The 16492-nt window shown below is 37.0% G+C and overlaps 2 protein-coding genes across 4 annotated transcripts in view; one reads left to right on the forward strand and one right to left on the reverse strand.

The window, feature by feature from the left end:
- Positions 1-1403: 1403 nt before the first annotated feature.
- Positions 1404-3198, reverse strand: LOC117421062 (TRAF-interacting protein with FHA domain-containing protein A). Its single transcript, XM_034921387.2, has 2 exons — positions 2752-3198; positions 1404-2348 (listed from the first exon to the last, which is right to left on the reverse strand). The coding sequence occupies exon 2, from the start codon at positions 2327-2329 to the stop codon at positions 1751-1753; it is 579 nt and encodes a 192-aa protein (XP_034777278.2). The 5' UTR covers positions 2330-2348; positions 2752-3198; the 3' UTR covers positions 1404-1750.
- A 25-nt stretch (positions 3199-3223) lies between these two features.
- The window catches only part of alpk1 (alpha-kinase 1), a 50806-nt gene continuing 37537 nt past the window's right edge, over positions 3224-16492 (forward strand). The window contains exons 1-3 of one of the 3 annotated variants that reach the window (XM_059030761.1): positions 3224-3466; positions 4789-4831; positions 8651-8722. The gene's annotated coding sequence lies outside the window, so the exon portion shown is untranslated. The remainder of the gene's footprint in view (positions 3467-4788; positions 4832-8650; positions 8723-16492) is intronic. The other 2 variants (XM_059030776.1, XM_059030769.1) reach the window with 2 other exon arrangements.

The following is a 16492-nucleotide window of genomic DNA, read 5'->3' on the forward strand; positions in this document are numbered from 1 at the left end:
TTCAGTAAGTATGACCCTGTTGTAAATGGATCATCAGCTACTCAGAAAGCAGAATGAGTTTTGCAAAGCCAGGAAGGAAACACCAGGGATGTCACAGGATAAGAAAGTTATTGCAGTCTGTTACATCACTTCCCTTAGCTGTACATGCTATTTCTTACAAGAAAGTATAATTATTTATAGCAAGTACCATAAGCATGTTTTTTAGTGGAACTGGGGTGGACGTTCCACTTCCCCTAATTAAGCCGTTTTAAAAAATGCCTGTGTATTTAAGAACAAAAACATCCCCCATCACAACTGTAAATTCATAATAGTATGATGAAAAAAATCAACAGTATGTAAAGAATAGTAAAACATTAGAATTAGTAATTGAATGTTTGATCATCATTTGATACAAACATGTGTGACATGGTTATATTCCTTATTAAAATATGTTGCCTATTTTTAAAGAAGGGCGGTTCCAACTTCACACCCCTAGTTTGTTCTATATCCCAAGAAAATGAAAAACATTTTCAAAAATGACTGCACTTGTGAAACGGTCTTCTCAATAAAAAAAGTTTTAACTTATATTTAAAGCTGAGTCAAGTATCTATTCGGTAGTACCATTATATTTGGGGTTTAATTCACACAATAGCAAATTCCATAAGATTCAAGTATGCATGCTTATCAATTCCCCAGGATGATTAAATCCTGAAAGCCTTTGGACTTACAAACCCTTCTGATATTTTTCATTGCAACCCCACAGTGCCATACTGCTTAAAAATAAACAACACGACAATGTACATTATTTATGTATTTATTTACATGCTGGTACAGGTAGAGAAACAATCCAGCATGCTTGCTCTTTAAATAAAAATACAAAACATAAAAATACAGGCAAATAGATATTATGATAACATTGAAACCAAGGACAGCCAGGAAGGAGATCTTATTGCTAAGTGCTAAACACCAAGCAAGTTATTTATATGCAGGACAGGCCATGTAATGGGGGACGGAGTGCTGTATTTCACTAGTCTCTGACTCTCAGGTTTCTTGTAGCTATTAGTACACAGCATATAACTCAGCAATGTTGGCAGTCTCCACCCAAGGAAGGAAAAGGACTGAGTAGCAGGGAGTTCAGGTCAAGACTGAGGTGTGCTTGCAGAGTTGAGTACTGCCCACATTGTGTCTGACCCTAACGTACACTGCTGTCCCTTACACTTAATACAGAAGAAAAAAAAACACACTTCAAAATATAAAACTTTTTTTAAAAAGATGAGTAAATCTTATAGTAAATGTATGTTAATACATTACCTGCACATTTTGTGGGACAGTTTATATTTAAAGCTTATTGGAGCAATACAATGATACATTATATATATATATATATATATATATATATATATATATATATATATATATATATATATATATATATATATATATATAGTCTTCCAGACACATTAGTATTTTGCATTGTTTATATTAAAGTAATTATATATAGCTAACAAAATAATACACATCAGTATATAGATCTCAGATGTGTAGTTTGGAATTTTAATTTAAACCATAATATCTGGTACTAAACTGGGTTTAAGAAATCTGTTTGTAAGCCTTGCTTTCAGATTGTCTTGCACTTCCTTGCTTCTTTCTTGTCAGTAACCAAACCGCTGCTTAGTAACAGAAGTCATGTTTTAAAAAAAACAAAACATTTGCTATTTCAAAACTGCACATTTAGTCCATACCTTAATTACGTTTGTACTTAATTGCTCAACTATTTTAGTTCACATTCTTCCATCTCCACTGGAGTTTGAAGGCTGCATTGCTGAGGAACAGTGCACGCATTGATCAGGATCCCTGTTTCAGGGATTGGGCTCATTGAAGGTGCACAGAGAATCTCCTGGCATGGTGGTGTTCTTGCCAACTCGAAGAATGTGTCAAAGCTTTCTGTTGACTCCCCATCTTCTTTTTCCACCAATAATTGGAATTCTGCAAATCTCACAAGGGCTTTTTTTGGCAATTCAACCTTATTGAGGTGCTCAAGTTCTGTATTATTTACTATCAGCTTTCCTTTTTTGCTCAGGTTTTTGATTTCAAAGAACAGCTTTGAGCTGTTGAAATGTCTGAAAGCCTGAATACTAAACTGCACCCGGGAAACTCGCAGATCATACAAAGAAATGTGGCATGACTTTGTGTCGCGGCCGACTTTTAGGGGATCTTCTACCATGTGTTTCTCTCTCTTGTTGAAGTGGATCAGCTGAAACACGTTTTTGATTTCATGCAGTGGATGATGAACTGTTATTCGGAGGCAGGTTAATGTCTCCTCTGTTTCAACGTCATCAATGTTGTGCATCTCTGCAACTTTTTGTGTTCTTAAAAAATAATAATAAAAAAACACTTCAAATATCACATATTTCATTATGCCATCAAATGAACACAGGTAGAAATATAAATACTATTCAGTGATTCAGTCGTACCACATTAGGTGATTCGTTATTATTTACAGCTAAATTCCCTGATAAACCACAAGGTTATGGTCTAAAAACAGCATTTTAATCTTGAAGTTTTCTTTTACTCAGAACATGTGAACGATGCTTTATTGAATACACATTCTTAAATGGCTACTTTTTATTATCTACATTAAGCACCGTTTTTTTTTTTGTTTTTTTGTTTTTTGGTATGATAGTGGTAATAACAGTCACACAACACTTTAGTTTCTTACTGAAAAACCTTTTTTTTTTTTTACTTGTATGCCGAAAAGGTTGCTTAGCTTACCTTGTTCTTCAGATTTTTTTTTCCAAATGATAATATGCAACAAAAAACAAAAAACGTTGTCCAAATTATAAGTGCCACTCTTCCAAAGACAATGCTGTATTATTAAAGCGTTTAAACGCAATACGCAAATTACTTGCAATACTAATAATCAACACTGCGGTCTATTTTTGAAGTGGGTTTCGGCGAATGCTTCACTTGTAACGAATCCGTTCAGGAACATTGAACCACATGACTTAAACGTAATGCCCGCCCTTATCGTAAACCTTTTATAACACGTAAAACTACAAACTACACACTTGAAATACTGGAATCGGGTTTATACCCACTCTTATAGAAAAATAAAACCTAAAGGGATACAATATGTTGTATTATGTTTTTCTACAGGCAGATGAAGGCAATATCCTCCATGGGATTTCCAAATGACAAACAAACACAAATGTAGCTTCTTGTTGCCTGCTGACGCTGTTTGGATGTGTTTCCTACAATTCCCAGAGTTCCATCGGGTCGCAAAGCTGTGCTGGTCTCGTGTTGTTTTCAGGTGTTTACGGGAAATTCCAAAATTGTGAAATACTGCAGTCATGTATGGAGTTTCACAGATTTAGGCGATACCAACTTACTGTAATTATGTCATTCAGCGGAGACCGTTGTTATATGTTCTTCGTTTAGTTAGTAAATACTGATTTATGTTTATATTACATTTCGGCAAAAGTTTAAGGTAAGCTATGCGTTTCTTTTTTGAAAAAAGAAAAAAGCTGAACTTGTAAGAAAGCGTGTAACTACCGTAGTTAGTGCAATACAGTGGCACAAATAATTGTTCAGCTGGAAATATGACATTTACTAATACGGTTTTGTTTTTCTTTATCCATATTACATGGGCATTCTATTCATCGATACCACCGACTCGTTTTCATTTCCTTAATTATGTATTTATTATTCCAATTTGTCAAATTGGAATCCAAAAAAAGTATGCAACAACCTCTAAAATACAATGTTGTTGTTTTTGTTTCTTGCTTGGATGAACTATACAGGTTGTTAGATAAACTATAAACTATATGGGTCGACAGGTACATGTGCCTTGTTTTCCCAGCAACAATTCATTCAAAACGTTCCCGCTTTTAAAGCAGAGATGATATGAAATTGGTCAGATCATCTTCCGGAATTTCCCCGCTCCTCAAATTACTGGATTTAGTTTGTGATTCACCACAGGCCCAGCAGTCATCCCATTAGGAATCATAGCAGCAGCTGTTATTGTTGGAATAGGAGACTCAGCTTTCCTTTTCATGTTTTAGAATGGGGCCGCATTGTATGGTGATGTCAGTTATTGTCTTAGGGTTTGGTTCATTTGTTATAGGGCATATTAAGATTATGCAGCAGTCATGGAATGCCATAAATATTAGCGGGGGGGGGGGCATGTCAGTATTTATGGTAAGCAGCTGGTTGGTTTGGGGTTGAAGCGGAGGAAACCATTTCAAATGACAAATGAAGTTCAAGAACACCTGTCATTTAAGGCTTTCAAATTGATCTTTCTTTATCCTTGTAGTACCACATGCCTTTAAAAAAAAATGTAAATACACGTTTGCTTTACAATTGTTTCTTTTTCAAAACTGCACTTATGCGACAGACACTGACTGGCCAATAAGTAAGAATGTTAGCAATTACAGTGACACATCACGTGGTCCACTATATCTGTATGAGCTTTGTGGTGTTGTGTGCAACAGTTTAGCAACAATTATGGGAAAGTAGAAGAATCTCAGTGACTTCACAAGGGGCATAACAGCGAGTGCTCATGCAGCTGGTTCGTCCCTCGATGCACTGGATGCATTGACCAGACCAAGACAATTTCCTGAGTGTTTCTGAAATAGCAACGCTTGCAAAAAAACACCACAGAAATTACAACTCTGGTCACAAGCATGTCATGGTGTGTTGAGCCGCCAGACATGTGCGTATATTGTGAAAAGCAACTAAGTGCATGGTCCAGTCAGCCCTATCTTTGAAATAATCCACATATCCACATGGCTTTTTATATTTTATTTACAGGGAGACCTTAATACAATGGACACATGACAAGGAAAGGACATTGGTAAGGCTTTGTTACAACTGGGGGAAAGGCACAATGGAGTTAATAAATGTGCAAGCAAAATGATACCTCATATATATACATTGCCTTGCAAAAGTATTCAGACCTCTGACCAATTCTCTCATATTACTGAATTACAAATGGTACATTGAAATTTCGTTCTGTTTGATATTTTATTTTAAAACACTGAAACTCAAAATCAATTTTTGTAAGGTGACATTGGTTTTATGTTGGGAAATATTGTTAAGAAAAATAAAAAACTGAAATATCTTGCTTGCATAAGTATTCAACCCCTGTGCTGTGGAACCTCCCAGTTTACACAGATGAAAGAAATTGCCCTAACGAGGACACAATTACCTTACCATTGGCCTCCACCTGTGAACCATTAAAGTTGCTGTCACATTTTCTGGATAAAAACCCCACTGTTGAAGGATCATTGGTCAGGCTGTGAATCTGAAGGAAAATGAAGACCATTCTACAGAAGTTAGAGATAAAGTAATACAAATGCATAGATTAGGGAAAGGGTACAAAATAATATCCAAGTGTTTGGATATCCCAGTGAGCACAGTTGGATCAATAATCAGGAAGTGGAAGCTGCATCACACCACCCAGGCACTGCCAAGAAAAGGCTGTCCCTCAAAACTCAGCGCTCAAACAAGAAGGAGACTTGTGAGAGAGGCCAACAATCACTTTGAAGGAGCTACAGAGTTCAGTGGCTGGGAGTGGAGTAATGGTGCACCAGTCAACTATATCAAGAGCTCTGCATAATATATATATACAGTGCCTTGCAAAAGTATTCAGACCCCTGACCAATTCTCTCATATTACTGAATTACAAATGGTATATTGAAATTTCATTCTGTTTGATATTTTATTTTAAAACACTGAATCTCAAAATCAATTATTGTAAGGTGACATTGGTTTTATGTTGGGAAATAGTTTTAAGAAAAATAAAAAACTGAAATATCTTGCTTGCATAAGTATTCAACCCCCACACATTAATATTTGGTAGAGCCACCTTTCGCTGCAATAACAGCTTTAAGTCTTTTGGGGTAAGTATGTACCAGCTTTGCACACAGTGTCGGAGTGATTTTGGCCCATTCTTCTTGGCAGATATGCTCCAGGTTGTTCAGGTTGGTTGGACGACGCTTGTGGACCACAATTTTCAAATAGTGCCACAGATTCTCATTGGGATTGAGATCAGGACTTTGACTGGGCCACTGTAGGACATTCACCTTTTTGTTCTTGAGCCACTCCAATGTTGCTTTGGACTTGTGCTTGGGATCATTGTCCGGCTGAAAGGTGAATTTCCTCCCAAGCTTCAGTTTTTTAGCGGACTGAAGCAGGTTCTCTTGCAGTATTTCCCTGTATTTTGCTCCATCCATTCTTCCTTCAATTTTAACAAGATGCCCAGTCCCTGCTGATGAGAAGCATCCCCACAGCATGATGCTGCCACCACCATACTTCACTGTAGGGATGGTGTGTCTTGAGGCATGGGCAGTGTTAGGTTTGCGCCACACATAGCGCTTTGAGTTTTGGCCAAAAAGCTCTATCTTGGTCTCATCTGACCACAAAACCTTTTCCCACATCGCAGCTGGGTCACTCTTATGCTTTCTGGCAAACTCCAGACGTGCTTTCAGATGGTACTTTTTGAGTAACGGCTTCTTTCTTGCCACCCTCCCATACAGGCCAGTGTTATGCAGAGCTCTTGATATGGTTGACTGGTGCACCATTACTCCACTCCCAGCCACTGAACTCTGTAGCTCCTTCAAAGTGATTGTTGGCCTCTCTGTGGCTTCTCTCACAAGTCTCCTTCTTGTTTGAGCGCTGAGTTTGAGGGACGGCCTTTTCTTGGCAGTGCCTGGGTGGTGTGATGCAGCTTCCACTTCCTGATTATTGATCCAACTGTGCTCACTGGGATATCCAAACACTTGGATATTATTTTGTACCCTTTCCCTAATCTATGCATTTGTATTACCTTATCTCTAACTTCTGTAGAATGCTCTTTGGTCTTCATTTTCCTTCAGATTCACATGCTGACCAATGATCCTTCAACAGTGTTTTTTTTTTTTTTTTTTTTTTTTTTTTTTTATCAAAGATTGGATATATCTGTTTATATATCTGTTTCATTGCATAGTATATAGAAGTTTCAAATTATATATATATATATATATATATATATATATATATATATATATATATATATATATATAAAAATATTTTTATCGATTTACCAGTAGGTGGCAGTATTTCTTCACAAAAGTGTTTTATTTCTGTAATTTGGAGCCAGTCAATCACATTTTGTGATTACTAGTGATTTGAAAATGTTTTTTTTTCTTCAATAGATTTTTGCACAGACAATATTAGAAGGGCTCAGGGATTATAATAGAACATATAATAGCTAATGTAGCTAATTTTTAGCCCGACTTTTACAGTCTGCAAGGAGATATATATAACTTGTCAACAAGAACAACAGGAACTTGTTAAAAAGTTGCTTTCTTTTTTTTTCTTAGGCATCTAAATAAAACACATTCATTAAAACACATTGTGAAAGGTCGATTCTCAAAAGCTGTTTACTATTTAAATCAGGAACATTCTTTTTGAGGAAGAAAAAAAACACCAATTAATTATTGTACAATTCCAAATAAGAAACAACAGAAGACTATTAACAAGCCCTTAAATTACATTTCAGAGATGTTTAATTCTGACTTGGTAACTTTTTTGTGTGCTTTTTTTCCTTTATGAAAAAAAAAAAGTGCTAATGATGATTTGGATTAAAGAGCTTCGAGAATCTATCCCATTGTTTTAACAGCGCTGAGGTAACCCATAGATAAGATCACATTGAGAAAATCTGTGAATTGAAAACATTACAAACCTAATCTAAGGTAGAAAGCTGGATAATGTTAGTACCTCATCCTACTGTATTTTTTCTCGGTAGAGAGAATAACTACAGAAACTGATTTACTTTAAATGTGTTGTTATTTTACACAATGTAGCAAACTTCTGTTTTTAACTAATTAGTAAGTATAACCAAAAGTGTTTTCACTCACACACAACAGTCAATGCTTTGCCTCAGTATTGTTTTAACATTAGAAGTGGTTCAGTACTGGACATATTTTCCTAACCGGTAGATGGGGGACAACCTTATTCCACTAACCAGGCTAACACTTGACGTCTTGTTGATAGCTGGAGTAAAGCAGGATCAGCTGATCACTCTGCCAGCCTCGGTGGGTGCCGCCATTCCACGCAGACAGGCTGGTTGAAGTGTGACAGAACTGTCACACAGGTTGGGTGGAGGCCTCAGTGAATAATACTGTTGTCCAGACCAGTATAATCTGTGATAAGCAGGGCCCCTGTGGTTTTTCTAATACATTTGTGCCATGCCCAAGGTATTATCATCTTATAGCACTACCATGCTGGGTCATTCCTTCTTAAAGACAATTTTCACAGCAGGACTGTTACCTTTAAGTATCAGGACAAGTCAAGTCTGTATTATTGTTATACACTGATAATACTCTGTGTTATGTACCTTGGTCTGAATGGAGTTTGTTTTTTGTTATTATTAATAATACACAGTAGTTTTGGGGGGCTTGGGCTTGCATTTAGCTAGAGGCTTCACACAGTCTAAGTCTAAGCACCAATGCAATCAACATCCAGCATCCATCAAAAAGAATATACAATTGAACACTTCTTGTTCCATCTGGGGCCTATGTTCTGTATTGATGTTTACAGGAATGTGCTGTCTCTGTAGAAACCAAGCATATCGGGATACCTAAAATACTAGAAAAATTACAATTTTTTTTTTTTTTTTCCTTTTACAAAGTTGCGCTCGTCAATACCTCTGGGACCATGAATTGGATTATGGTCAAACAGAATGGGGACTGCAGACCATAGCGTAAGTTAGACCTCTATTTTAGTATCAAATGTATGTATTTAAATTATTTTTATTATGAGGCTATGCCTTCATTTGCATTTTCAGCATACCACTTTTTTATTAGTCACAAAAAGGTACATTTATGTAAAAATTCAGGGTATTAGGAAAATGACACGAGGCCCCGGGGCCAGAGACAGCAGCAAACAAGTAGCACAATAAAAAACACATTTACATACTATTAATATATTTTAATTATATCGTTCACATGATCATTTCTTCTGTGCTCACGCTTGCTGTGCATATATTCCGTTCCCATTAACCTTTTTTTGTCAGACCCCCACCCACCAAGTGCAGTAATGATAGAAAGACATGTCTGTGTAATAACGGCTTCCACAGGGATTTGAAACTAAAGCAGCATTTAGTTCCTTTAAATGTAACCCTATATGGGAAGGTTAATACAGACTCTGGTAATAGTGTTTGTTGAAGATCATCTTTTGCTTAAAGTGCGTGAGCTTTCATTCGTTACTAGTATTTGTGGTGTGGGGTGTGTATTGAGCTTAGCTGGGTCTTTTTTATACAGTGTTATATAGGAGCAGACACAGTGGGGTCATGCATATGCATGACACAGGGAGCCTTTACAGTCCTCATTAACATTGACAAAGGGTCGCGGGTGTTAGCTGAAGTACACAGCTAGCCGGCTGAATTGTGGGGCTGCATGACCGGATTAGTGGGAGGACTGAGCCTGTTTTTTGTTGGTCGTTAGGCCTCGCCTTTTTCCTAACGAACCCCTCCAATTACCATTTACAAGCAAAGGGGCTATTAGGTAATGGCTTCTTTAAAACAATAATTAGCAGATGAAGGGAATTGGGAGATAAAGGTAATTTTCTCTATTTCCACTTTGACAGTGTTTGACATCAAATGTTGCAAATAGAAAAGGCTCAGGTAAACTATGTGTGATAAGCCTCTAATTTACAGAGTATCCTTGAACTACAAAATCCAGACCTACCCATGTGAATGTTATTGTTGTCTTTCCAAATTCGAAGCCACTTCTTGAGGATTAAGGATCAGTGAGTCTGTTTGTCTCTGGGGCAGAACAAATCACTAATTGATTGTTAGCTGCATATATTAAGATTTCTCCTTTGGGGTATGTTTATAGATTGACACACTAAATACCCTTGATTTCTTGTCTTCATCAAACTATTTTGTGCAGAAAGAAATCTTCATAAACTAGGAGTTACCTAGAGTCACAGTTTCGATGAAGAGAATTATATTGTTGCAGTAGGTCTCCACGTGGAGTTACATAAAAAAGCAAAAAAGTATTTGAATCAATAATTGTTTAGATTTAGTTGTTCCCTTTCTAATTTGATTGAACAAACAATCTGATATGTTTTAGGATTTGAACAATGCAGACTTGTATTAATATACATTCAAAGGTTTCCCCAATTATGTTGTAATTTGAAACGGAGAATCCTGGTTAATCAGTGTGACAGGGAAAATAAAACATATAACACTTCTTGTATTCATTTAAGGGGGTACTGAATGTATCCAACTTCAAATGGAGATCCCATATCTGAATATTTTAATTTCCTTTACAAAAAAAAAAAAAAAGTGTATTTCTTTGTAAAAAGGACCCCAGAAAGTTGGGAGGTTATGAAAGGGTTAACACCGTGGGCTTCAAGTGAAACCAAAAGCTTAAAAAAAGAGAAGAAAAACTAATCACACATCTCAGCAGCACTTTTTTTTCTAAGAAAAAGAATCCTTGTTTAAACCAATCCCATTTTCGATGGACTAATACAGACACTCCTGCTTTGGTTGGAGGGGGTGTGAGGTCTCTTTTCTTTGCTTGTTAATTGGTTGAGACCACCAGAATTTGGAAGACACAGATGTCACTGATAGTTTGCCTAGGGAACACATTCATGCCCATCTGTTGCAGTCTAGAAGGCTGCTCTTGTATCCACAAGGCCTTCATTTAATTCTTGTCAGAAACTAATGTAAATCCAGTTTACCTCCGAGGTCACAGCCGAGATTTATGCCAATGAGCCCCCCTGCAGTTTACGCACTGTAGTTGTATAGGACAAAAAAAAATAAAGGCTTTCATGTCGGTGCATATTAACAGCAGTGCCTGCCTTGGTAGAACCCTTTGATTCAATTTGGTTTATTTGAGTTTATTAAACCAATTTAGAATACCACAAAAACCGAACTGTCATTATTTTCTGATTTAAGGCAACACTTCTAAAAACACACCATTGTGCACAGTTTCATATCCCAGATTTATTGGTATTATGTTTGGGAATTTGACAGTGAATACATTTTTGCTTTTTAATATTTCAAATAGTATTTAATTTAATATAAAGTGTGACAACATTTTAAATGAACACATGCAAATCCTAAACAATTCCACAGTAAAAGCCAAGTTCTATACCCAAAACACTGTTATGTATGTTCTTCTGCCTGGATTTGCATATTTAATTTGTATTTTGGATATGTTAATTTACAACCATTTTTCCATAAAAATATCAACTTACAGGTATAGTAATGGTTTTGTAAGCTGAATTTTATATATATTTACAGCATTTTCAGCACATATGTTACAACACTGGGGAAAAATGTCTTAACGCAGATCCACAGCAATTACCATTGCATTGCAGTGCAGTTCATGTGATGTTAAAATATAATGTACATTGTGATCAGTTGAATGCAGTTACAGTACAGTGGTGCTGCAGTCTAACAACATGTTGAAGTTCATCCGTATGTTCTTGCCCTGCAGTTAAAATGCAGCCTTTTCTTTTTTCCTTTTTTGGTTTCTGTGATACAGGCAAGTTGTAAACTTGGGCCTCCTGAGGTGAAGGTGGAAGGGTCAGATCAGTGCACCACCCCTTTCCCATATAAAGCAGTTTTTGTGGTCAGTTTCAAACAATTATGAAACCATACAAAGCATATGAAAAATACCAAATGAAGTCAATGATACAAGCCAAAACAAATTGATTATATTTAACAAGGGCTAAAACTAGTCAATAATTAACCATTCAAATTTCATAGGCATTTTGGTCCGTGTAACGCTTAACGTTTCCTGAAAATTAAAAAAAAATCAAATATGGTCTCGTGTTTTCATTTTTCCGTTTATTCATCCACAATTAGAAAATTGGAATTTTGGTGATAACTTTGTTTTTTGATTTCTTAAAAAAAAAAAAAAGTCTGTGGTTCGAAATTACACAGCTTTCTTTTTTTTAATGCCAGTTAAAACAATGGAAAATGAAACAACGGTGTAACTTGAAAATACATGCTATTTGTGTCATGAAAGTGTCATAGTCAGCCTGTACCTTAACAACAGGGGAGAACTGCAGACGTGGCAAATGAAAAAAAACATAAAATAAATGTACACAAAGTTTTTGTTATTATTATTATTATTATTATTATTATTATTATTATTATTATTATTATTATTATTATTATCGTTTATTATTGAAATATTTAAATATGTAAAACGGTGCGCATGTGCAAACACCTTACTGTACTATTCCAGCTTCTTATTCGGCCATCTTATTCGCATTCCAGCTTCTTATTCGCGTACTGCAAATGTAACACAGACTGAATAACTAACTGGGGTATTTCAGGGGTTAATTTGCTGTATTAGAGTCCCTTGGTGCACCCAGGGACTGTGGCTTTTTTGTCTGCATCGGTTCATCTGCAGAATGACAGTAGTTACTGTCATGGTATGATGATGATTGATTGGGAGGAATGTGGCTGCAAATCAGTTTCCAATCAGTCAGTCATCCAACCTACTGTTTATTATTGAGGTGATCCTCAATAACAAAGGGCAGCAGGTAGGAACCGGGTACACACAGAAAAGGCTCAGTATGTTTTCACGGACTTGCAGAAAATAACTTAATTATGGGATTTCGCAAACCCAAACCTAGAAAATACTGTCTTGATCAAGAGAATAATTCGTAATCACAGCTCAGCTCTAATAGTGATTGCAGCTTTTAGAGAGAGCTGTTTAAAGCAGTGAAAGCTTACTGAGACTGACCGACAAATCCTCAGTTTTATGCATGAGAACCTGCATCATAGTAGTACTTTATAACACAGCAGTAACGTGCAGAGGACATTAAAAAGGCGGGCTCATTGAGAAAAAGGTCACTTCAAGCATTACAATATTTTTATGACTGAGAAACTGGTTATTTTTGGGGCATGTGTAACAGTGTCAATAATGCCCCTTTCATCTTTCACATATTTATTGGTCACGTGTATGTTTTATTTTTATAGTTGTACATTTAGATTCGATTAGTGCACATTTTGTGTATTATTGTTTTAACACTGTAATTGATTTATCACTTTTTAGTAGCTTCTCCACCCCGTTCACCTTTTATGCTTTATTAAGTATTGACTAATTGGATAATTGATTGTTTTACGCACCTGAATATAAATAGCACATCTCTTGCAAACTGGATGGCCATCCTGGGGGTTTGTGTCCGTGGGAACACATGTAGTGTTTGGAACGGAGAGTAACAGAGAGAAGTGAAAGGAGACTGGACTTTTCTGACGATTTATTCGGCTGGCGTACGGCATGCTGGTTTAAACAATGAGTGTGAGTGAATTAAGAGTTTTAGCTTGCCGGTAGCTGATTGGAGCCTATGTTATGGAAAGTAAAGAGATTTTTTTTATACAGATATTTTCCCTCGCTCTGAAGTTCCCTTCCTTGCACAGACAACGTGTCAAATGTTTGTGTTTTTTTTACAATGGTTTGTTTTATCCTGTATTTAAGCCTGGGTAACGAACAGTGCCTTTCCTAAATGCACTCAGCACTTTTTAAAAGTACAATATTGCAGTTTGCACTGTGGCGTTGTGATAAATCTTAATTATGATGGAAAGTCTAATTGACCACTTGTATATTTTAACAATGTGTTGTTGCTACTTTTAACCGTTCAAACATTCTCATTGCTTTTATATGTATCTTTTGACTCTGTGTTTTTTTTTTCTTTCTTGGTGACATTGTTTCCCGTATTTTAATTCTGTACCCAAATAAAAAGAACCTCATCATGTATCTAATATTCTGTGCTTTATCACACTGAACTGGCGTAGTCGCGCTACATATTAAAAATATAACCCTGTGTTGGGGGCTCCCTAGTGGCGCATCCAGTAAAAGCACTTGCGTAGAGTGCTGGATGCGCCCTATAGTCTGCACGTCGCGAGTTCGAGTCCAGGCTATTCCTTTGCCGACCGAGGACTGGAGCTCCCAGGGGGCGGCGCTCAATTGGCCGAGCGTCGCCCGTGGGGAGGGAGGGTTAGGTCGGCTGGCCGGGCGCCTGTGGGCTTGCCTGTAAGCTGCCCGAGAGCTGCCTTGTCCTCCGACTCTTGGGTGGCTGCATGGTGAGTCCACAGTGTGAAAAAAAGCGGTCGGCTGAGGAGGACAGCGTGTGTTTGTCTTCGCCCTCCCAAGTCAGCGCAGGGGTGGTAGCGGTGATCTGAGCATAATAAAATAATTGGCCATTCCAAATTGGGAGAAAATAATAAAAAATAATTGGCAACGACTAAATTTATATATAAAAATATATATATATATATATAACCCTGTGTTTTGTAGCCCCTCTGACCGAGTGGGTGTTACAGAAGGGCAGGAAGGCAGAGCTTAAGCCAGTTTCTTATTCAATTTGCGTTATTGGCCAATTTACTATGTGTGCCATGTTTGCCCGCTGTTTTCATATTAAAATCAATTTTGGTCCGGGACACATACACATGGGGGTCATAGAGAGGTTCCCACTCTGTGAGAATAAACTTTGAAATAAGTGGCCCAAAGAGATTTATCACCTGAAATACCCCAGTTACTTATTCAAATTGTGTTACTTTTGCGGTATGCGAATAAGAAGCTGGCTGAATGAGAAGCTGGCAAATAAGAAGCCAACTTTAGCGTCGTTGTGCTTTAAGTAAATGTGGGTTCTGCATTCGGAAAATGAATACTGTACTGAATAGTACAGTAAGGTGTTTGCACATGTGCACTGTTTTAAATATTTAAATAATAAACGATAATTAAAATAATATGGGAAGCAGGGTAATCTTATTTGGCTGAGACATTCTGCAAGGTTTATAAAAACAAAACAGTGCTTCAACAGGTTTAGCATACCAATGCTTCTTTTAGCCTGAGAAATCAATAGTGATCAGATTTATGTGGCTCTTAAATGTATGCCTCATTCGTGATCTCCCTTTCTCCTAGTTTATTCACATGAAAACTAGCAGCAGATTGACTTTTTACTTTAATCTATCGTCAAATGTTTAACCACATTATGACAGTTTACACACAGGGACCTCTGATTACCTTTTGGCTGGGTTTCTTTGTGAAGTGAAAGTTGCATCAAGGAAGAGAAAGCAGCCTGATGCATCTGTCATCTTTCTTGGTGCACAGTGTAGTGCAGTCCAGAGTATAGCACAGCAGATATTTCCCTCAGTCTGGGAGGCACGTTGAAACAATCGGGAGGGTGTCTTGAATAGAAGACTTTGACAACAATAAAATAGCATATTTTTAAATATTAAGGCTTCATTAGTTTATACTTTACAAATGCTGTAGTTTACAAAAGTAAAAGGGGTATCAATTTACAATAAATGGATGTTCCTATGAAAAAGTTTGTAATTTATCACAAATTGCTGAATACTTTGGGAAGATAATATTTTGTATTTATGCTTGATTCATTTTTGCATTCCTGTCACTGTCAATGTGTGCAAATGCAAAGTATGTTACATGTAATGCTTATCTCAACTAAAGTATACAGATGTAAATTTCAATATATTAACATAAACAAAAAAAATACCTTGATCAAAGGTTTGTAGGACCCCTTTTAAAAAAAAAAACTAATTGAATAGGAGCCCCCAGCTTATAAAACTGAGGGCAAAGCAAATCGCAGACAAGAAAACTGCACTGCAGTAAAAATTGATTGTATTCAGTCTGTAAGTACCACCAGGTCTGTATTTAACTGCTGCAGTAAAGGTTTCCATTCATTAAATATATGTGTTGTTTTAAAAACATGAGTTCTCTGGGGACTTATCTATGCAACCTTGGTGGACCTCTAGGGGTAGTATATTTACCAATTGGAGCTCTTGACATTTAAGATTAAACTGAGGCTTGGATATACACAATTTGCTGCCACTTTTTGACCTGTTAACTGGCCAAGCCTTTTCTCATCAATCACATATATTATACACTTCAATGATCTAAAACTTTTAAAGACAGCAGATGGGAGATCTAGATTTCACCTTGAACTTCCTGACCCGTTGGGAGGTGAGACTAATAACCGACAGTACTTTATGTAGAAAGTTGATGCAAGCACAAATAAAAATTGCGATCTCATTGCATCAGTGCCACGTGGTAACCCTTATTGAACCTGTGTTTTTGTGACTATACTATGCATATGATGGTCTAAATGTTATATTGCTTTCAGCATACACAATTTCACACATGACTGAGGCTAGGGGCAGATGGCGGTAATGCCTCACCTTGACCTGCAGTGCACTCTGCACCATCCCAGGAGGCTCTTCTCCCCATCCGGTCGCCACAGAAACACTTGTTTTAATCAAATTTTCAGTCACCAGGTGTCACGCACTGCTGAAGAGGTAGGGGGGGCATTAAAATGGTAGCTGTAGGTTTCACAATAGCTTAGGGATATGAGTTTGACAGCTAAGATTGTCAGATAAGTATTTACTGAGCCCTAACGCTATCTCCGCTGCTAATTGAACAATCGTGATGGTTACTGGAGTGTCACCAATTTACAGGATGCTTTGGATAAACAGACTCAGGCCGGCAGA

The sequence above is a fragment of the Acipenser ruthenus genome, chromosome 1 (assembly GCF_902713425.1).
Source record: "Acipenser ruthenus chromosome 1, fAciRut3.2 maternal haplotype, whole genome shotgun sequence".
NCBI classification, from domain to species: Eukaryota; Metazoa; Chordata; class Actinopteri; order Acipenseriformes; family Acipenseridae; genus Acipenser; species Acipenser ruthenus.